Below are 22,241 nucleotides of genomic sequence, written 5' to 3' on the forward strand. Positions count from 1 at the left end.
GAAGAACGCCGCCTTGGGCTGGCTGAGAACACAAACAGCATATGTGGCGTCCACTTACTGAGAGGACCAACTGCGGTGTGGTGGGCAGTCAACCAACACGAGAGCACCAAGCCAGCTTGGTGCCTCAGCCTTCAACGTCATCCTGCTTTTATTGGCCTTTTTTCGGCTATGACTCGATTTCCGGGCAGTCACCCAACCCTCCATGATTGCCAGGGTTTGGTGCGGCGCGGAATCCGGGCCTCTCCGGTCCTGTCATGGGTCACCGGCGCGCATGACAGGTACACCACCTCTTCGCAGCGGACTTCCGGGCCTCACAAGCATTTAGCGCGCACGCGCACTAATTAATGATCGACTTACGCAGCAAGGATATGGGAGGAGAACATTTACTTTTAGCAGGCGCAGGCATTTCATTGGTGTTTTCCTTATGCATGGATTGGAGTTGTCCGGTTGCTGATACCTATTTTGTCCGCTCCGCTTCATCGATTGGTCTATTTTCATTTACATGGGTTAAAAACATGCATAGAATTGGGTGAGCAGGGTTACAACATGATTTGCTCGGACTTTTCTACAGAAACATGCCTAATTCATTTATTCTTGGGCAATGATATCCTGCCACCACCTGCCGCTATTCTGCCACTAAGTGTAGCTACGGCTGCCACACGACCGCCGGTCTCGGGTATATATATAAACTAAGCTCTATATAGTTAGCATTCGAACGGATTAAGCTAATTAGAGGCCGTTAATTAACTTATAATTAATTAAATTATTTTAATAAAAAGTATAATAATTAATAAATTAGCTTAATTAACTATTAATTATTTTATATAGCTTATAGCTTATAATTCGGTAACTTTTTCTATTTTAACTTCGTACTCTACTTTAACCTCGTACTTATTAATAAGTCTATCTATCTCGCTTTTTATTATAAAATTAATATTATAAAAATAATCCTCGTTAATTAGATTTTATAATACGTCTAACTATATAAAATTACTAATTAATTAAAATCGTAACTTTATAAGTATTAGTAACTAAAGAGCCCTTATAAAATTAATTATATTACTATTAACTATATTAATTACCTCGTTAATAATAGCCCGCTAATACCCCCGCTATATTTCTATACTAAACTTATATATATTAAAATTATATATAATCTCGAGGCCTTATTAAATAAAAGTAGCCTTACTTAGTACTAGAGGTATTATTAATAATAATAATATTAGTATAGGTATTATTTTTATATATTTAGTAGCTTCCTTATACTTAAATATAGAGGGCTCTTATTTAAAAGAGGTACTTAAATTAATTACTAACTTTTTTAATTTAAATATTATAATACTTACTATAACTACTATAATACTTATTATAAAGCCCTATAAGTAACCCTTACCTCAGACTTATAAGGGATTGAGTAGGGGGGTAAAAGTATTATTATTAATAATAAGCTCTAAGCGTTACTAAAACTAATATAAGTAAATCTTTTTTAATAATATTAAAGTACCGTTTTTAATATATTACTAGAGGACGTAATAATAAAATAGCTTATAAATAATTTAAATTAAATAGGGTACGTACTCTCTTAACAGCTTCTTATATAAACTTAAATTTAATTATTTACTTAGTATACGGAGTTCTTATAAAAAGTACTTAAAAATATTATAATATATATATATATATATACCTTTTTTTAGAATAATCCCGTAATAATACTTAATACTTTAGCTTAGTAATAAGTTTAATAAGCGCTAATTATAGCTACTTAACTTACTTAAAAAATAACTAATTTATTAAATACGGCTTTAAAGTCGCCTATATAGTAGTAGATTTATATTTTAATACTTATATATAAAGATTCGATAATTAACGTAATTAAGTAATTAAAGTACTTAATTTAGTTAACCTAAATAAATACAATTTTTTTATACTACGGCTTAAGCTAAGTATTAATAATATAATTAACTACTACTATAAGGTACTTAGTAATCTTAAATTTAAATAATTAGTTATAATATATAGTTATTAATTTATTATAGAGGAGATTACCCTAATCTATAAAGAATTATTAAAAGCGAGGGTTATATATAACTATACTAATCTCGTCCTTTGTAACTAGGCCGAAGTAGCACTAAGTCTTAGCTAGTACGTTAAGGTTAACGTATTAATAACAAAGTACGTATAATACTACTTTAAATTAAGTATTATTATTAAGGGTATTAAGTAAAGTAATCTTATAATTTATATACATAACTTATAAAAAGGGAATATTATAGGCTTAAAATAATACTAATAACTAGTTAATAGCCTAATAATAGTTAGCTTCTTTTTTACTAAATAAAAAGTAGCTCGTAACTTAAAAAGCATAACTATTATTTATAACTCCGTAGATATTAAATAGTAGTATATTAAATTAATTAGTTTTATATATAGAATTTATTAATAAAATATCTAAATATTATTAAAATAGGGAAATCGTAGTAATAAGTACGATAAATAAGCTCGTAATATAGCCCGCGTCGTTACGTTAAAAGTAGTACTAGTACTTTGTAAAATTATATAATTAGTTAAATAACTACTTAATAAGGGATCTACTACCTAATTTATTATAGTAATAAATAACTAATATATTAAGTATATTATAAGTAACGATACTACTATAATTACTACTTTTTAACTAGAGGCTTAAAAAGATTTAAATAAGTTAAATACCCTTATTTTATTAATTAACGATTTAGCCCTTCTTATTATATAATAACGCGTAATAGTAACGTATAAAAGTATTAATATAGCTAAATAAGTAGTTATAATAGTTATAAAAGTTATTAATAATAGAATAAAAAAGCTAATTATTATTTAAAAAACTAATAGCGATTTATTAATAGTAGTTTATAAATAAAGTTAAGGATTTATAACGCTTATTTAAGTAAGTTAACTTTATAAAGCGTTATTATTTTTAATTATAACGCGGGCTATAAATATAATAAGGAATTAATATACCGGCATCGTAAATTAATATACCGGCGTCGCTCTTATATTAGTATTACTATTTTACTTTTTAATTAATTTAAAAAAAATTTATTAATATAATTAGATTTTATTAAATACTTATAAAGTATCCTAAGCCTTTATTCTTTTACTCTCTTTATACTTAGGTTATATTATTAAGCCTCGAAATTTAACTTATAGTATTTACTTATAATAGCTTTTATAATTAAAGTTAAAAACGTTCTCTAAAACTAATTTTAAAATAATACTCTTATTAAGAGACTTCCCCCTTTATAAGAACGACTATTAATTAATTACGGCCTCTTATTATTATCTAGCTAACTATTATTATCTCCCTTTTTAAAAAGTAGTTACCCTAGTATTAACTAATTTTATAAAATTAATAATTTTAAAAAGTAGTACGACCTTATTACCGAGCTCCTAGTTAGTATATTATAAAATACGTAACTTCTTATAAATAATTACTTTAATATAAAGCTTATATTATATTTTATTTATTATTTCCCTAAAGGAATAATAAAAACCTAACGAACTACTCTCTTACGACTTTTTCTAGAGCATAACCCCTCTTCCCCTAATAAATAATCTTAGTAACCTACCTATCCTATAATAGAGTAGTTAAGTAATACTTTTTAGCTTATTAAATAAATTATTAAAACTAATTAATAATTAATAATAGTACTACTTTAATAATAAGAATATATCCGTTAATAATAATAAATATAGGGTCCCTAAGTTAACTTATTACTCTATTTACCCCTATAGCTATTTTTTATTTAAAATAAAGCGTCTTTTTAAATTATAGCCTCTTATTATACTCTAAATAACCGATCCTCCTCTCCTCTTATAACCTAAATCCTAAACTTACTAATTCTTAGTAATCTAAAATAAACTTATAATACCCTCTTTAACTAAGTTAATAACTTTATAAGAGCTAATAAATTTAGTATTATAAAACGGAATAAGTATAAAGCTCAAGGCCGAATTATTTAATATACTTTTTAATATAATTAGTTTAATAAGCCTAGGCCTATATAAAGTATTAATATTTAATAATATAAGTTTCGTAAATATAGTTATAAATAATAAGTTATTATCGAGGCTTAAAAAGAGGATAAGTAGCTATTACGTTATTATTTAAACCCTTAGTATAAATAGTATAATTATAGCCCTAGCTTTAAAGCCTTTATATACCCTTTATATTATAGGCTTACTAAGGTAATTAAGGATATTATTAAAATTATAAGCTAACGAGTTAGGATTCGGGCTCGCAATATATATACTATTATTTAAGAGTAGTTCCTAAAGTCCTTATTTACTTAGTAAGATATTTATAATACTAAGGCTTATATAAACTAAGAAAAACTAGCTAGATACTTACTAACTATAGCATTAATTAAGCTATTTAATAAGTAAAATATTTTATATATAATAAAATAAGTAAATAACGAGCTAAACCGCCTTATTAGCTTTATTTAAACCTTTTTTTATTATTTTTAAATATAAAAACGATTCCCTAAAGTAATTAACTTTAATAATATTTATAATACTAATTATTTTAAGCTCCCTCTTTTTTAAATTATTAAATAAACTTACTTTAGATTTATTTATAATACTGCGTTTAGCTTTATTAATAATAAGAGATTAAAGGGTTTCCGGTTTCTCTTAATAAGTATTTACTAACTTATAAACTAATACTTAGTCCGTTATTTTATTATTATTATTATAGATTATAATAAGTAAATAAAGGCTATACTAAATAAGCAGTTCCCGGACGTTTAATAATAACTCTATATTTACTATATTAATTTTAATATTATATTTAGGGCTAAGTAGAAGTAGGTTAAGGACTATAGCTATAGTAATAATAGTAGTAGGTTTAATAATAAGGGATATTAGTTACTAATATAAGTAATAACTATACTAAGTAATAAGGATAAGGCTTATATTAATATACTTATTAATAAGCCCCCCCCTTATACGTATTATAAGGTCCTTATAATATAGAAACTTATTATTTTTACTAAAACTAAACATACTTTTAAAAAAGCCTAGACTAAACTCTATAAAGAGTTTAATAACTAATACCTAATTTTTTAGTATTTCTACGTAATATACTTATTTTTAAAAATATAGTAGGCCCGTTATTTTATTTAAAAATACTAAAACTTTAGTATTCGTATTATTTTTAGTACTAAGTTAAGTAATAATAATATTAAGACTTATCTCTTAAATAGTCTTAGTTACTTATATCGGCTTATTAACGTTATATAGGATATAATTAGTAATTAAGAGCTACGCTTTTACTAAGCTTATATAGAGGACGAGGTACTTATAAGCTGGGAGTATATAAGTACTCGTTTTAAATACTTAAGCGAACTTTAAATAATACTTTTCTTAAAGTATTTTACTTTAATTAAGATATAAGGCCGGTTTATAAAAAAAGTAATACTATTTAATAAGAGGCTATTCTTAAACCCCCTTAGATTTTATAGTCTAAATTATACTATTTTAATTAAGCTAGGTATCCTATATTACTATAAGATCTATTTTAAAATATTAAATTTAGTTATTTTTAATAAGTAGGAGGTATACCCTTAGTAGCGTTTTTAAAAAACGTTTTTTTTTAAATTTATACTACTAGATCTTTAACCCTAAGATTATTATATTCTTTTATAATAGGCTAAAGAATATAGTATAGCTTATTCTATTATAATTAGCTTTATTTAAAAAGGGCTAGTTAGCTAGTTAAGCCCGTACTATATATAATAACTAGGGTATAAGTAATAAAAAGCGAGGCTACCTACTTAAGAATAAAAATAAATCGACGCTAACTAGGCTTATAAAAAAAATAAATTAGTTAAGTTAAAACTAAATATCGAGCTTATCTTAATAATAAATAAAGAGCTAGTTTAGCGTTTTTAATAAGGGGAGGATAATAAGGAATTATATAAGTAAATAGTTAATATAGCTTAGTATTTAAAAAAAACGGAGCTAGTAAAAAATAGTTTATAATAATAATAAATTATTATAACTACGTTAAAAGAGGTAGTTAGGTAAACGTTATTATAATTTACTTTTTATATATTTTAAGTATATAATAAGAAAAAGCCTTACTTATTTAAGATTTATAAAAGCTTATATTACTAATTAATTTAAGATTTATAAATTTTAAATAGGTAATGCGGTAGTTCTAAACGAGTACGTAAGTTATAGTAGTATTCTTATTTTTAGAAATCTTAAACTAGAGCTTAGGTTAGAGAGGATAGTAGGAATAGCTATATTAGTATAGTTACCCTTACTACTTTTATAAAGAGGTACTGTTTTTTTAAACTAATTAAAAAATAGAATAGCGATATTAGTATAAGAGCGACGCTGGTATATTAATTTGTAACGCCGGTATATTAATTCTTATATAATAATAAGTAATAATAATTAGCGCCCTAATAAAGGGTTTATATTAAATAATTCGGATTATAAAGCTAGCTTCGTAAGTAGCCTCGTTAAGTATTACTCTAACTTTAAGTAAGCTAAAAAAGTACTAGCTATAAAATAAGTAGTCGTACTCTATATAACCGTATTTATTATAATTAATAATATACTAATAAATAAAAGGATTATTAACTTCGTAATTATTCTCTTTTTATAATATATTAACGTTAAGAATAGCTTTAATTAGTAATAGCGGTAGCGGCAGCGACGGCAAGGTCAACGAAGTAGTAGTAAGTAGGTAGGTAGGTAGGTAGGTAAGTGAGTAGGTAAGTAGGTGGGTATGGGCAGCTGGGCTCCGTGGTCGGAGGCAGGGGCGGCCGCAGCCACAATTGGGGGCAGGATATCGGCAGGTGCTGGCAGGATATCATCGCCCTTATTCTTTTTTCCGTCAAATTTCTCAAGTAAAGTAATGATGTTTTCCGCTCACACACATTTTCAGCCCTATGACCTAAGGTGCATGCAATGCAGTAAGCAATATTTTCCTGCGCGGTGAGTTGGGAGCAGAGCAGAGAAGAGCAGGATCTCGGGGCGCTCTATCAGCGGAAAGTGGGAGGAGCTGTGCAGGAGTCGGCCGGAGGTAGCGGAATCCCGTTGCACACCAGCAAGCACGCGACTATTGGGACGGGACTCGAGGTGGCTAAGGTGATTAGAGTCCTGCTTAGACGCAACCCTCAAAGTCGCCAAATGCCGAGGACTGCGGTAGGGGCGGATGCTACGTCTGGTAGTGGTGTGACCTCAGCTCGCATCGCCCCCAATCTGGCGATTCCCCTAGGCTCGGGATTTCTGGACTTATGTCAGCTTCGGTCGTCGGTCTTGGTGTGTCCGGGTGTGTGGTGCCGGTGGTGTGATTTGAGTGTGCGGATGAGTGCCGCCTTGGCGCAGCTGGATGGGATTTTGACAGCGGAAGGCGACAGACAGTGTCTGGATCTCACCATGGAATGCAATGGATGGGTTACATGTGCGATGAAGAGATCTTGCCTGCTGCGGATTCCCGAGACGGGCGATGGCATGAAGACGGAGACGGAGGGGAACGGGGATGGATGCGGGCGGGGGGTCATTGCCAAGATGCTGCCAATGTTGATCTCGGAGCTTGGCGGGGTTTGGGGGGGACTAGGTTAGAGCTGTCTATCCGTACCGCCGATGGTGTGGGGGTGGTGTCGGGGATCGCTGTGGAGATCTTGCGGGCCCGGGCTCGGTGGAGTCCCGGGTCTGGAAGCTCAACGTCGTTCCTTCTTCCCTGAGACCTCTCCTTCCTCCGGTCATCTTTGGTAATTGTACACGTGACCCGACGTACCTTCCCACCTTCCTTCACCTTACCTTCCATGGCTGAAGCACCCTACCTTACACAAGGAGCCTATTCACCTCATTCTGTCACCAGCACACCCATCCGGCCACTTGGCCGGGTGGGTTAGACTCTGACGCAGAGTCGATAGTAAATGAAATACTCCAATGAAGCCGTGCTGGCCTGAGGGGCGCGCTGTTCGAATCCGAATAGGGGCGTGAATTATCGAGTAAGTTATCACCAGCCCCATCCCTTGTTCCTTTCTTTTTGCATTTTTCTCGTAATTCCACGTTAGGGATCTGCATCACCAGTTACAGAGGGCTCACATTTTTGATGGGAATCGACTTTGGAGCATGGAATTTGAGGCTGCATGGTAGATATATGTGGGAAGTATGTGAGTTGGACCTATGCTTTGCTAAGATAGTTCGTGATAAGCGGTTAACTGACTCCGTCCGTAGTGAGGTAGGTCATGCTTGGAATGAATGGTCGGACAGCACTTGATAATCCAAGCCACCTATCAGGGAAATAACTGCAAGAAACTATCTATCTCATACCGAAACTCTGCCCCCCCAGCCTCCTTCGTGGCAGAAACCGCCGCCCCTCCGATAACACTCACGACTCGAGTATCCCGGACCATATGCTCTGCCCCCAACGGGTTGTCCCCTCCCCCTACGGCACCTCCTCATAGACTATGCGCCTCTCAACGACCAGCAGCCACCTCCACGCGCGGTCCAGAGACGTTCTACGCCCCTGTCTCCTTCAAAAAGATGGTAGTCGCCCGGTTGGGGATCTAATCATCGGAAGAGGTACTCTGATAGAGGGAAGATCAAGGTAGAGGAGCTTGTGCGACGGCCTGACGAGCGTTTTTCTGTTATACGCGCGGAGATCCGAAAGCGTACAGGTTGGCGAGAGCTTCTTTGATTGCTACTTCAGTCAGAGGAGTATAGGATTTGAAGGAGAGTGGGAGCTTGGTTAGGGCGTTGATCAGGTGTGCTGCTGATACTCTTGTGCCGCCGTCGCCTTTGACTGTAATGAGATGGAATGATGCCCGTAAAATTCAAAATAACAGAACTATCAGCGATCTCTGGTGAGAACCGTCACCCCATGTTCGGTCATCTCGACGCTGACTGCGCGTTGATTCGGGAGCGCTTTCTTCCTGTAACTGCGGCTTTCGCATGCAATCTGGAGGCGCCTCGGTCTATCCATCCATAGATACTGGTTGGCCCTGAAAGCAAGTATCTACATGCGCTGCGTGGATACGACAGCAACTATACGGGAGGAGGTAACATCTCTCTTCTTGCATATGCTCGGAGATTGCGACATGCCCTGAGGAACGTAGGCGCCGGCCGCCGACTTCTCTGCATTTCATGAGATGGAGCCAGTCCCCTCGCCAGCTCGGCTCTAGGACTTCCCTGTAGCATCCGAGTTGCTTGAGGATGCGCAGGCCATTGAGAGGAGGCCGATGCTGGCACCGTACCCATTTGAGGTGCGATGGAGGGGTAGGCTTCGAGAAGGGTGTAGTCCATGTTGTTAAACATTTCAATCATGTTTGCTAGGGCGAGAGTCGCTACACTTCCGGAGAAGGTGACAATTCTGAGGCATATGGTGCGTAGTGGCGATGATGGTGGTGGTGGTAGTGGTGGAGGGGCCGCATGGGTGATCGAGGGTTCGGTGTAAGTGACGGCAACACTGCTGGGATATCGAGACATCGGCTGAAGGCAAGGATTCATTTATGGACAAACATGGAAGATTGGGAGTTTTCTTGGTCTCGTATAAGTGAGAGTTGACAACGTATTCGCTACGGTTAAGTCATCCTATGGCGGAGCTTGAATCTTGACAACTTGCGCTTGCCCGATAGCAGATCTGATACCGAACATGATCACAACCTGTCTTTCATATAAGTGGCATGAGAGGAAGTGGTTTTCACGACTAGTAACATTCAATCTCGCGTCAAAGACTTGAAGGGTGACGCGTGGATCAGAGGACGAGGTCTTTTGGACTCAGTCTCTCGTGGATGTCGTGCTCGTGCGACGACCCACGAGCCAGCTGTACGGGAGATTGAAAGCGAAGTACGAGAGTGATCAAGTGCGCTTGTTGCCATGATAATTTATCTTCGGGCATTCGCAGACCTATCAACACAAGGTAGCTGTAAATACTGTGGCTACTATGTCTTCGCAGGGAGACGGAGCCGAGCTGGATAAGAGGTTAATGCGCAGCGTGTTGTGCTTCCCATGGCTATGGCGTCGAAGTAAGGACCTTAATTCTGGTACATATTCTGTAGAAGATACAGTTTGTGACCTTCTGCATGCGAGATCTGCGCTGCAACCCAGCTTTCGAGCTTCTCCATAGGTCAGGTACAGTCACCCGGAATCGATCTTCCTCTGTAAGCGGTGGTGGCTGCGTCTGGCCCGCCTCATCTCACTTACCTCGCAACCATGGCTGGAGATTAGGACTATTGGGTGGCAAGCTCTATACCATCTTTATCCCTCCCTGTTCAGAGACTGAACGAGTGGACTTTTCGAACGTTGTTCAAGCATTTCTTAGACTAAACGATACAACTCCGCCAGTACAGCGTTTGGACCCGCCCATGCAAAGTATGTAGTTACTGACAGCATTACAGAAAAATAGCGACTGAATCTCTCACAGCGCTGAAAGTCTCGTTGGACATTGTGAAACACACTATTCTTATACGATGGATTTTCTATCGCTTGAGTCACCTCTGCCCGATCACTCCGCGACTACTATTCAGATGGGTAAGTCGAAACGTTTGACCTAGGAGACTTCCCTGACTCTAGATCGAAATCTTTATCCTGAACTAACTTACGAGAAGTTGAGGTCGAAACACCACAATGACTTGGGATACTCGGGCAAGGCCAGTAAAGTCCGTTCCCTCGAATGGTGCAAAGGCCCTATTTCTCTAGTGGGGCGACCAAAAAGTCTGAGAACACCCCGCCTGCCCATCGGCATGTCCTGACGCGTCTTCCTCAGTTCACCTCAAACGCTCTTGACCATAATTAAATGAACGCCGATACCGAATTGCGCGCCTTCGCGGCCCGGCTTCGAGGAGAACGGAGTTCTGGCTTCGAACTGAAAGAACAGGAACGAGTAGCTATTGTTGCTCTTGTTCTGGGCGGCCGAAGCTATCGCAACGTCGCAGCGATTTTCGGCTGCTCGCTCGGCGCGGTCGCATCGACGGTTCGGCGGTACAATAAAGATCATACTTTCAAGGTAGCACCCCGGAAAGGCAGGCCGAAGAAAGTCTCGGCCGACACGTACGTGAATCTGGTACACATTCCTGGCTCTACATCTTAACACTTGAATAGACAACCAGTAACATTATGACTTGAGTCTGGATAATGGTTGCATTTGCTCGTCCGCTTGTCGCCAAGACTCCAATGGCGGCTCAGACCATGTGCTTATACTGGGCTTTCAACAGGCTTTGAAGTCTTGCACGTAGACTGGATTCAGAGGAAACTCTTCACCAAGCTTAGTTCCGGGAATGCAGATCTGCAACGCATGATCTTTTCGAAGACATCACTTGTTGCTCGACACCAAGGATGGGAAATCTTTTTTCTCATTAATCGGTGACCTCGTGGAGTTCTTCAACCAACTCTCTTTACTCATCCGCATCACTTCCCAAGTCCTCAGCGAAGAACTCCTCGGCGGCCTGCTCGCCTCTCTTGGCCACGACCTCCACGGGCTCCTCCTCGTCCTCAGGCTCGGTGGAGACGCGCCTCTCAAGGTCGCCTGCCTCTTCAAGATCGGCCGCCACGAGGTCGGCGTTGGAGAGCTCCTGTCTCTTGATGACGATATCGGGCAAGTCGGCTACCGCCGCCCGGGCGAGAACGGGAGCCTGTGGGATATGGTATTAGTGACACGGCTCAGATATGAAAGATACATGCAGGGGAGAGCGTCTTGTGCAGCGTGGAATGCGGGAAGGATTTTGGGACTACTTACCACGGTGAGGGCTACGCCTGAGAGGCTGAGAGAGTTCACACCAGTAACGGCGACCAGGCCGACAGCGAAGAATGATTGAAGCTGCATCTTGAAAAAGCGAATTGTAGATAGTGGTATTATAAGTCGATGGTAATATTAACTGGATTGAAGAGAAGCAAATCTGGATTGGAAACTTGACACACAACCACCACAGGAAACGCACGAACTTTGACCTGCCTATATATCATTCATAGACCCGGGAGGTTTTTGGAGAGACGTGCGGTCGCCCACATGCCGTTCAAGCGAACATCTGAAGTTTTGCCAGATGACGAATTCGACACTGTTGGGAAACCAGCGTCAGTGTCAAAAGTATAACCGCAACAGTCCGTTTCACATGTTTTGACCAATCCCCCAAAAGGACAGGCCTAAAGCGCTGCAGCCCTGGCAAAGGTCCAGGCATGCCCGCCGCGAGGGAGCCAGCCTGAGAGGGGAACAAGGTCCTAGTGTACAGCTGCAAAGGACGGGCAACGCGGCCAAAAACTCTGACTGCCCGCGTCGCGGTGCTCTCGACCTGTCAGATCTTCGTCTCATGGATGGTGAGCGACCTTTCACAGAACTCTCAAACCCACTGACATCCTTCAGAATTCGCTCACTGTTCGGACGGGGGGTCACTGAAGCTACGCGGGCCCTGTCAATCCTCCCCTTCCCCCTCAGTAGCCCCCCGGGCCACTCGTGGCCCCCCTAAGAGACTGGTGGGAAGAGGTGGGATGAGACCAGAGATTCTATGTTGGGAGGGGCCTTGGGGGCCAACTACACTGCACATGGGCAGCTGTGGTGAAACAAGACAGGTTTCTGACGGAACTCTCGTGGTGCGACGTTTGTGTGAGAGTGCCAAGCCTGGGTTGCGCTGTTGCACGACCTCTCTCCAGGGATCCACTTTCGCCCTCGCCGTATCCGTAATCGTCAGATCAATTGCGGGAATTTGGGGGTGACAGTTGCCGGTTGCCGATTGAACGTCGGCATATCGGCATGGTTGAAATGCGTCGAAAGGCCTATCACTGTCGGCAATTGAGTTTTGTCGAAGGGGACTATTGCTGAAATAGCCACTCAAGTAACGTTTTTCACCATAGCCCAGCCAATTTTGTCTGAGGTGATAAATGCGTTCTATACATCAATCAGACTACATGACACAATGCACTGCAGTGTGTGAAAAGCGCCTCAATCGTGAATTCATGTTCATGAGTTCGTAACAGTTCTCTTCATCATCCTAAGATGCCCAACGCTTAAAAAGTGTATGAGATGATAGCGCTACTCTAAACCCGTCTAAGCCATCAAGGTTCTCTCTGAGCTCCTATAAGATGATGATTCTAGTACAACTCCATCTTTTCTAAATTTTCAAGATGAATCAATCCATTGGCAGGCTGTTAATTTGTCAGTATTGGATCAACGAATGCTAAGCATCATTCAAAGAAACTTACCGGAATGTATTGCCTCAACTTGACACCCGCTTGCCGGAACACCGCTGCCGTCTCCGTATCCATGCTGTATCCATGAGCATACACCACCTCGTCGATGCCGACCTGGCAGATCTTGATGCTACACGTCAAGCAAGGGCAAGTATCACAGTACAGCACGGCGCCCTCGCGGATACGCTCCCGGCCAGCCTCCAGCAGGGCATTCTCCTCGGCGTGGATGCACAGGCACGTAGCCAGGCCGACGCCAGACGAATTACCCGAGTTGCAACGGGAGCAGCCGCCGTCGGAGCAGTTCTGCAGGCCGCGGGGCGTGCCGTTGTAGCCGGTGGAGATGACGCGTTTCTCGCGCCCGACGAGGACGGCCCCGACGCGGCGCTTCATGCAGTTCGAGCGCAGGGAGGCGAGCTCGGCCAGAGACATGAAGTAGGCGTCCCAGGTGGGCCGGAGGCGCACCGGGTTGGCGAGGTCGAGCTTGCCGAGCGTGGCGTAGAGGTGCGCGATGGAGGAGGAGGTGTTGAGGAGGCGGACGGTCGCTCGCGAGATGAGCGGTTGCAGGCCCTGTTTTGGGTCGTAGAGGTGGGTGTCTGAGGCGAGGGCGAAGGACTCGAGGGTGCAGTGGGGATTGTGGAGGGCGCGGAAGCGGGCGTGGCGGACTGTCAAGGGAGCATCGACGGAGATGAGCATGAAGAAGGGGCGTCTGGAGAGGATGTCGAGGATGGCTTCGTTGTGGACGTCTGTGGTGACGAAGCGTGATTGCCATCGGGTAGTTACGTATTCCAGCAGGGCGTCGGCGGAAGAGAAGACGAGCTCGTTGGGGTAGTGAGAGTGAATGCCGTTGGTTCGCGGTTGTCCGCTCAAAATAGTCAGGGGAGCGGGCGAGAACGCAGGTTTCTGCTGCTGTTGTTTTGGCTCTCTGTCGGCGTTGCTGCTGATAGCCACGGCGGTATCTATGCTCCCTTCAGGGGCCCATTGAGGATGAGGGCATTCAGCCTTGGTATGGCCTTTCTCGTTGCAGTTGAAGCATGAGCCCGATGCCCCTCCCTTGTTCTTCTTCTTCTTGTTCTTTGAAGAAGATTGCTGCTGAGAACCGGAGGCATTGGTGCCGTTGGTGAACTGCGGGTCAGCTCGCTCCGGCTCTGGCCGGGGCTCCGGCACCGGGTCAGGTTTGGAGACCGGAGCCTCATCCCGGGGTGGAGTTGCGGCAGGGTCCGTCAGGCGGAGCAGTCTGAAGCCATGATGCTCGACCAGATATTGAGCAACGCTCTTCTTGCCGGCACAAATGCCTTACGATTGTCAGAATGATGTTCGCAGTTGCTGAAGTGGATTGAGTTTTGACTTAGGAGTCGGTCGACTTACCACCACAGATTCCAATCAGCATCTTGGCCCAGGTACCGTACCAGACGAGATTTTATTGTAAGAGTAAGCACCTCAAAGGGGGAAATCGGAAAATTCGATCGAGTCCGCCTTTATCCGTCGATCGTCAACCTCCGATGTGCAGCTCTGCCGGTTGCGTAAACTCCTGAAAACCAACCCGGCAACAAGTGTCCAAGGGAAAAGTCGCGATCTGAATTCTTTGCATGAACGCGTCTCCACGCGTAAAGCCGTTTTTGCAGCTCGGGCCAGATCATTTGGGTGTCCCCCGCGGACGTCGGGTCGAATTACTCCGATATTTAGCCGGCGGGACCTGCAGAGCATGACACAATCATCTCCCGTGGCACCGAGCGAGCTCCCGTCCCCCACCTTTGGTCGTCCAGCTGAGGTGGGCAGCCTGGCGGGGGAGAAGCTACCCGAACGGGCACCTGCCCAAGGTGTTTGCCCTATCATGCCTCACCTGTTAGACAACCATCTCACCCTCAAAGGAAGCTCTCACCAGCCTTGTTCTTGTGACTTCCTGACTCCGACAAGCCGCCGCTTGACTGCCTGTTCTCGTGACTCTTTTCAACTTGACATTTCCGAGCATCCCTCAGGCACAGCGACACCGCCCGGACCCCTCCGCTTTGTCCGGAGACTATACGGAACTGCGACCTGCCTGTTCCGTCATACTGAACCTAAGCCCTCTACGCTTTTGAGTCATTTCGACCTAAATCGCGACCTGCTTTCGGTTTATTCTCCTACATACCCAAATCCTCGGAACACACCTAAGGGCTACAACGTTCTCCTGGAGTAAATATCGTAGCATAGCCCGAATACCGAGTCCAGGCGCAAACCATCGCGAAGACTGCCTGCATTTCCCCATACGAGCGCCAAAAAGCGCGCGTCCGCCACAGCTTGTCCACCATGGCAGCAATCCAATATGCGCCCTTCTCCTCCGAGATCGAATTGCCGTTTTACGCAGCCCTCTTCTCCTCAAAGCTCGAACATGACAAGCTAGACGACTCGGCGCGCCGCGTGCTTGGCCAGTACACTGCCCTGCCTGTCGAGCCAGGCCAGAGCTGCAAGATGTCCATTCTTGGGAATGCCCTCACTAGCGACCAGTAAGGCGCTCTCGCAGATCTTCAGGTCTGCTTCACGTAGATCAGGCTGGGACTGACGGGGAGAACAGGCCCAACGATGAGCATGTCCGTGCCGAGGGGTTCATCAAAAACGTCAATACGATCGAGGACTTCAAGAATACGGACAAACAAGCCATGCTGAAAATGGCAGCGAGACATGTAAGCCGAAATCGTAGTTGCATTAGTACCTGAGCGAGCTCTGACGATTGCCTTCCCAGGTATGGGACGCCATAAACGATGGCACCATCTACTCCGTACCCTCCCTCCTCTCCTCCTTTACGATCCTCTCATACGCCGACTTGAAGAAATACAAGTTCACATACTGGTTCGCGTTCCCAGCGCTGCACTCAGACCCTCAGTGGAAGCGTACAGGACCGATCGGCCGCCTTGACCCTAAGGAGAGCACGGCACTGGTCGATCGAGTGGGCACATGGCAAGCCAACCGCGACAAGAGGCAGAACGGATTCTTCCTCGCCAAGAAGGCGAGAGGTGTGGATGTCAGCGATTTGGATAAGGATGCGAATAGCGACCTCCACGACCTCAACGATACGTTTGGCTATGTGTGGGAAGTTGCAAACCTCGGAGAGTTCGAGAATGGCTTCTTCGACGACGTTGCCAAGGAGGACCGATATGTTTCATTTGTCGACCCTTCGACGTACCCCGAAAACCCTTCATGGCCACTGCGAAACCTTCTCTGGCTTGTTCGGCAGCGGTTCCGGCAGACCAAGGTCCAGATCTTGTGTTACCGCGATATCAGATCTAGCAGGCATGCGGCTAGAAGCATTATTCTGCCGTTGGAGATGGATCCAGTTGAGCCACTTGCGGTGGCTGAAATGCCCAAGGTCACAGGCTGGGAGCGAGACGGAGAGGGCAAGCTACGAGCTAGGATCGCCAACCTCGGGGAGTACATGGACCCAACGCGACTGGCCGATCAGTCCGTGGACCTGAACCTCAAACTCATGAAATGGAGGATTTCACCAAACCTGGACCTGGATACTATCAAATCCACCAAATGTCTATTGTTAGGTGCCGGCACGTTAGGAAGCTACGTTTCCAGAAACCTCATGGGCTGGGGTGTACGGAAGATTACATTTGTGGACTATGGACGCGTATCGTATTCGAATCCCGTGCGGCAGCCTTTGTTCGAATTCGAGGACTGCTTGGAAGGCGGAAAGTTCAAGGCGACGCGGGCGGCAGATGCCCTCAAGAGGATCTATCCCGGTGTTGAGAGCGAGGGTCACGTTTTATCGGTTCCCATGTTGGGCCACCCGTTCACGGACGAGGCTAGGAGTAAAGCGGACTACGACAAGCTGAAGCAGCTGATAGACGAGCACGACGCAATCTTCCTTCTGATGGACAGCCGAGAGTCGAGATGGCTCCCAAGTGTTCTGGGCAAAGCAAATGGCAAGATTGTGCTCAATGCAGCGCTGGGCTTCGACTCTTTCGTCGTGATGCGGCACGGCGCTGAACCAACCGATGTTCAGCCAGAGGACAAGGAGCGCAAGACACTGGGTTGCTACTTCTGCAACGACGTAGTCACACCAGCCGACGTGAGTATACCGTGACTCCTCAAGTTCTTCTCCCACTGACAACTTGCAGTCGCAAAAAGATCAGACCCTGGACCAACAATGTACGGTAACCAGACCCGGTGTCGCGGCGATCGCGTCAGCGCTGCTCGTTGAACTGTTCGCGAGTCTGCTTCAGCATCCCCTCAAGCAACACGCGCCGGCGCCCCAGACGTCGGCAGACGAGAAGGACCCCGTGGACCATGCCCTGGGACTTGTGCCTCATACCGTCCGCGGCTACCTGCATAACTTCAACAACAAGGTCATTCGCGGAGAGTCGTACCCATGCTGTAGTGCGTGTGGCCCACCGATTTTAGAGGCTTACCGAAACGACGGCTGGGGGTTCGTCAAGAAGGCGCTTTTGGAGAAGGACTTTGTTGCCGAGTTATCTGGTCTCGCAGAGGTTCAGCGGGAGGCCGAGAGGCGAGCGGCATCTATGGATTGGGAAGAGGAGGAAGATGGAGCGGATGACGGGGATGGAGAGTTGATTTGAGAATTCAGGCTCTCGTGCAATATACGAAGTATGGACGAATCTTACAATGAGCTTTCACGGCGGGATAGACGAGGCGTTCGAATCCGGGATAGGATACTGGTGGCGTTTGGCATTGATAGAGTCCCTATTGAGACTTTCTTTCCCGAGGATTCCAACTCCTAGTTTAGCCAGATGGGCGGAACATCATTTTCAGCTCATGGATGAATACTTTTTGAGCAGCTGATAGACGGTATTTCAGTTCACCCATCCCACGGTGATTTCTCATCCACCGACATTCACGCATGTCCACAACAGAGCTCAGCGCTCACTGCTCTATCGGTAGGAACCTGCGGATAAGCATTGCGCAAACTTCGGGCCTTGATGCGAGAGGTGTGCAGATGACAGGGTTCCCCACACTAGCTGATCCTCTGCTTCCCGCCCGTGACCGAGAATGCAACCGTTCAATGACCCCCGAATCCTCAAAGTCCTGTGTTGGACTAACACATTTATGCGGCCGATACCTCCGACTCTGTTAACGACCTCGAACCTTCCAGGTACCGGCAACCTCCCCCGGCTGTTTTTCCACAACAGCCGCAGCTTCCCCCTGACGGCACGCCCAGGTTCCCGAAGGCGCTATGGGCTACCTGAGCGTGGCGGAGGATTACCTAAGTGCGCTAAAGCACGGGGTGTGCATTTCTTTTAGTCAGGTGTGCCGGGAGGTAAGACAGAGAGCAAGCGACCATTCCAGGTTAGAGGTAACACTGTGTTCCGTCCGTATTCATCTCGTCGTCGGCCGCTCTTGTGCTCTTTTTTGATATTATACCATCATCTGTATTTCATGACTCTTTTCATCCGCGTCTGTTAACCCATCTTTGTTCTTGTTCCATCGGAAGATGTAGAAAAGCCGTCGAGAGCCTGGATTCTACGTCTCGAATGCTTTGAGACTGTGTTCGGGGAGCGTGGGACGATTCTCGTGATTTGAGGTTGGAGGAGAGAAGGACGACGACCAGCGGCGGATTCATCGGGAAACTCGTTTCTGAGTCCGAGACTCATCGCCATCGTGTGTGACAGAGGTTGAGTTCGCGTTTTGATCACTACGGGCGCGCGAACAGCATCTCTGTGACTCTGCACTCGCTGCAAAAGACGCTCACATCCGCGGATATGCTGCGCTCCATCATCCGGCGCCTGGCGTCGGATCAGCCCGAGTCCGTCAACGACTATATCGGCGTCGTGGTACCGCTCGAAGAAGCCCACCTGCATAGTCACTCGGCCCGGACTGGCAAATGCGAATTCGAGGAACGACCGAGTGAGGACGAGGACGAGGACGGAGAGGATGACGGCAAGGACCAGAGTGAGAGCGCGGGGATGCTGGAGATGAGCGCCGCCGAGTATACCATCGAGGGTCTCAGAAAAGAGGTTAGGAGAGGTGGGCAAGGACGATGGACTGAGTATGAGTGTGAGTTTGAGATCTTCGACGAAGCATTCAAGAAGAACCCGATGGGTCGGCGAGATGGGTACTGATGTGGGGGACAGTGAAATCGAAGCTCATCAACAAGGCGATTCAGGATATTGGCATGGGGCGGTATAACTGGCAGCTCTTTGTCCTTTGTGGATTTGGCTGGTTCGCAGATAAGTGAGTCTCTCTGTCACCTTATGATGAGGATAATGCTAACCGGTTTGCTAGTTTGTGGATGCACGTAAGTTCAGCTTCAGCCTGATTCCCATAAGCAGCCATGGAGTCTCCAAAGGTACTGACAACAATTTCAGGGTGTTGCACTCACGCTCCCTTCTCTGTCCGCGGAGTTTGGCATCTCAGAACAGCGTGTGCGCTACACGACGTCGTCAATATTTCTTGGACTCTGCTTTGGGTCCTTCATCTGGGGCATCGGCTCTGATGTCTTGGGTCGTCGCATCGCCTTCAACCTCACGCTTCTCATCACGGGCGTCTTTGGCATTTTGTTGGCCTTCGCACCGACATGGGGCTGGGTGAACTTCCTCTTTGCAGCCCTCGGTTTTGGCGTCGGCGGAAATCTGCCAGTGGATGGAGCACTGTTCCTCGAATTCTTGCCGGACGCATCGAGCAGTCTACTGACGTTGCTGTCGGTGTGGTGGCCGGTCGGGCAGCTGTCTTCGTCGCTGGCGGCGTGGTATTTCATTGCCAACTGGCCTCCCGAACAGGGATGGCGGAGATTCGTTTTGACTATTGGGCTGATTACATTCATCATGTTTGTTGTTCGGTTCTTCGTATTCCGTTTGTTCGAATCTCCAAAATTCTTGCTCTCGAAGGGGCGCCAGTCGGAAGCTATTGCCGTCGTACATGGCATCGCCTTTCGCAACGGTGCGAAGACTTGGTTGACCGAGGAGGTCCTGGATGCAGTAGTCGATGGCGTGGCAGACGAGGATGAAGACCATTCAAGGGCTGGCCGCTCAGGAGTGTTCCGCGGGTCCGGCGTCGCCGCAAACGCTCTCCGCGAGAGAATGAAGGCGTTTTCCGCAGACCGACTTCGGCCACTCTTCAAGACTCGGACCCTCGGCCTTGCCACTGTGGTGGTCTGGTTCGTTTGGGCGACAATTGGCATGGGCTATCCCCTCTTCAACGCCTTCCTCCCGCAGTACCTCTCCCATGGCGGTGCTGCCCCTCCGCCCGAGGACTCCCCAGATGCAGGAGCGACACCAATCACGCCAGACACATATCGAACCTACGCAATCACCTCCGCCGTAGGGGTGCCAGGCAGCCTGTTGGCAGCCTACCTAGTCGACCAGAAGTCCCCTTGGCTCGGGCGCCGCGGCACGCTCGCCTGCTCGTCTTTTGTCTCGGCCGTCTTCCTCTTCATGTTTGTCAAATTCGGCACCTCCCCCGCTTCTCAGCTCTTCTTCTCCTGCGTCGAGGCTTTCTCCCAGAATATCATGTACGGCGTGTTGTACGCCTTCACGCCGGAGATCTTCCCCGCGCCAGTACGCGGGGCCGGAACCGGCGTGGCGAGCTTCTTGAACAGGGCCATGGGGCTTTTGGCGCCGTTGTTGGCGGCGAATATGCCCGGGGATGGGGTCACGACGCCGATTTATCTGTCTGGGGCGTTGATTTTGGCGGCGTTTGTCGGAATGTGTCTGATTCCCATCGAGACGAGGGGTCGGCAGAGGTTGTGATTGTTGGGCTGTTTGAATGTAAGGATAAAGGAGGTGTGGAAGTTCCCTGATATACAGGATTTCTTGAAAACAAGCTTTGAAGACCTGCGATTGAACACCGAGCGCCTCGGTCTTTCTTGTTCTACATGATCTACATCAACACCTTCGCAAAAGCATCCCCTAGCCCACGTTCCACCAACCACCCTTCCACAGCCTTCATATCGCCCCTGTTCGCCCTCTGTCCTCTCCTCTCACCTACAGAGTCCGTTATCTCCGACATATCCGCAAAGACTCTCTTCGAAATGTCCTTTTCGCGATGCCTCTCGCTAACCTTTTTATGATGTGCAGGGATATCGCCCCAGCTCTCCGTCTTGATGAACTTCATGTAGTCGTCGATGCTTTGCGACCCGCCCTCCAGACACAACAATCCAGGTTTCCCGGCGTAGAGGAAGCCCGTGAGGTGGTACGCGGGCGCATTGATGATGAAGTCGTCGCGCTTGGAGCGGGTTGAGATGGAGGGGAAGTAGAACCACACCCGCACCATGGGACCTGCTTCAGCTGTGGCAGCAGCATTGGAGACTGCGGACTCGGCTTCTGCTGCTGTTTTTGCTTCTTCGAGGTACGCTACTGCTGAATCGTTTATTGCGTCTATGATGCTGAAGAGGTCGTCGTCGCCGTCTGGGATTTGGGTGTTGAGGTGGGCGGTTGCTGCGCGGTTGAGCCATGCTGGTTGGAGTATTCGGACTCTTATACGGGGTGCTTCTTCTGGTGGCTCGTCGGCTTCGTATGAGAAGGGTACAGTGATGTCTAGTTGTAAAAGTTTTGGCGATGAGGAGTCTTGGTCCGGTTCTGGGACGATGAGTGTGAGTATTATGGTTACTGTTGGTGCGCGGCTCAATAACAGATTTGTGGTTTCATTGCCTTGTTCGATATGTGTTTTGAGGAGCTGTAGCGATTGTTCGGATTCCTTGTCGATTGAGACCTCATCCTCTGTGGGGTACATTGCTGTGAGGAGGTCGATTTGGCCGATTTGGTGTTCGATTAGGTCGGGTGGTAAGAGGTGCCATGATGATGCGACTGCCATTGTGAATTAATCGCTGTTAACTAGCCGTTGAATCTTGAAGTTCGCGACTGCTAGTTTCAGTGTCTTGGTTCTCATGACTTCCTCGTACTATTGGTCAACCTGCCATGACTTGGTGAGTAATGGTTCATTCTGAGATATTTTCTAACCTCATTTAAGCCACACCTTTCAGCCACATGCGCCACACTTGGGAAATTCTCATGATGCTGGGCAGCTTTATGAATTACAGGATTAATTGGCTGCTCAAGCGGCCTTGAGCCTATGGAGAAATATTCCTATATCACCGAGATTGTGGATTTCACCGGTTGTAGAGG

The 22,241-nt window shown here is 45.3% G+C and overlaps 8 protein-coding genes across 8 annotated transcripts, besides 2 other annotated features; 4 read left to right on the forward strand and 4 right to left on the reverse strand.

Moving 5' to 3' along the window:
• Positions 1-4,512: 4,512 nt before the first annotated feature.
• Positions 4,513-4,584: a sequence feature (Short protein (CTAM01_03624, KAK1506289.1) was converted to a misc_feature.).
• Positions 4,585-4,608: 24 nt separating this feature from the next.
• Positions 4,609-4,689: a sequence feature (Short protein (CTAM01_03625, KAK1506290.1) was converted to a misc_feature.).
• Positions 4,690-8,262: 3,573 nt separating this feature from the next.
• Positions 8,263-8,574, forward strand: CTAM01_03626 (uncharacterized protein; the record flags this gene model as incomplete). The annotated part of the gene is made up of 1 exon (XM_060519658.1): positions 8,263-8,574. The coding sequence occupies one exon, from the start codon at positions 8,263-8,265 to the stop codon at positions 8,572-8,574; it is 312 nt and encodes a 103-aa protein (XP_060385864.1).
• A 445-nt stretch (positions 8,575-9,019) lies between these two features.
• On the reverse strand, positions 9,020-9,489 carry CTAM01_03627 (FAD binding domain-containing protein; the record flags this gene model as incomplete). Its single annotated transcript, XM_060519659.1, has 2 exons — positions 9,020-9,138; positions 9,258-9,489. 2 exons carry the CDS (start codon positions 9,487-9,489, stop codon positions 9,020-9,022), a joined length of 351 nt encoding a protein of 116 aa, XP_060385865.1.
• Positions 9,490-10,798: 1,309 nt separating this feature from the next.
• CTAM01_03628 (uncharacterized protein) lies at positions 10,799-11,092 on the forward strand (the record flags this gene model as incomplete). Its single annotated transcript, XM_060519660.1, has 1 exon — positions 10,799-11,092. The coding sequence occupies one exon, from the start codon at positions 10,799-10,801 to the stop codon at positions 11,090-11,092; it is 294 nt and encodes a 97-aa protein (XP_060385866.1).
• A 304-nt stretch (positions 11,093-11,396) lies between these two features.
• On the reverse strand, positions 11,397-11,824 carry CTAM01_03629 (uncharacterized protein; the record flags this gene model as incomplete). Its single annotated transcript, XM_060519661.1, has 2 exons — positions 11,397-11,633; positions 11,738-11,824. 2 exons carry the CDS (start codon positions 11,822-11,824, stop codon positions 11,397-11,399), a joined length of 324 nt encoding a protein of 107 aa, XP_060385867.1.
• Positions 11,825-13,083: 1,259 nt separating this feature from the next.
• CTAM01_03630 (cytidine and deoxycytidylate deaminase zinc-binding region) lies at positions 13,084-14,569 on the reverse strand (the record flags this gene model as incomplete). Its single annotated transcript, XM_060519662.1, has 3 exons — positions 13,084-13,137; positions 13,195-14,474; positions 14,548-14,569. 3 exons carry the CDS (start codon positions 14,567-14,569, stop codon positions 13,084-13,086), a joined length of 1,356 nt encoding a protein of 451 aa, XP_060385868.1.
• Positions 14,570-15,468: 899 nt separating this feature from the next.
• CTAM01_03631 (ubiquitin-like modifier-activating enzyme atg-7) lies at positions 15,469-17,741 on the forward strand (the record flags this gene model as incomplete). Its single annotated transcript, XM_060519663.1, has 4 exons — positions 15,469-15,665; positions 15,734-15,842; positions 15,902-17,233; positions 17,283-17,741. 4 exons carry the CDS (start codon positions 15,469-15,471, stop codon positions 17,739-17,741), a joined length of 2,097 nt encoding a protein of 698 aa, XP_060385869.1.
• A 1,140-nt stretch (positions 17,742-18,881) lies between these two features.
• CTAM01_03632 (major facilitator superfamily transporter) lies at positions 18,882-20,867 on the forward strand (the record flags this gene model as incomplete). The annotated part of the gene is made up of 4 exons (XM_060519664.1): positions 18,882-19,176; positions 19,254-19,353; positions 19,405-19,417; positions 19,488-20,867. The coding sequence occupies 4 exons, from the start codon at positions 18,882-18,884 to the stop codon at positions 20,865-20,867; spliced, it is 1,788 nt and encodes a 595-aa protein (XP_060385870.1).
• A 130-nt stretch (positions 20,868-20,997) lies between these two features.
• Positions 20,998-21,930, reverse strand: CTAM01_03633 (uncharacterized protein; the record flags this gene model as incomplete). The annotated part of the gene is made up of 1 exon (XM_060519665.1): positions 20,998-21,930. One exon carries the CDS (start codon positions 21,928-21,930, stop codon positions 20,998-21,000), a length of 933 nt encoding a protein of 310 aa, XP_060385871.1.
• Between the last annotated feature and the right edge of the window lie 311 nt (positions 21,931-22,241).

This window comes from Colletotrichum tamarilloi (assembly GCF_030869305.1).
Source record: "Colletotrichum tamarilloi strain Tom-12 chromosome Unknown Scaffold_8.1, whole genome shotgun sequence".
In the NCBI taxonomy this organism is placed as follows: Eukaryota; Fungi; Ascomycota; class Sordariomycetes; order Glomerellales; family Glomerellaceae; genus Colletotrichum; species Colletotrichum tamarilloi.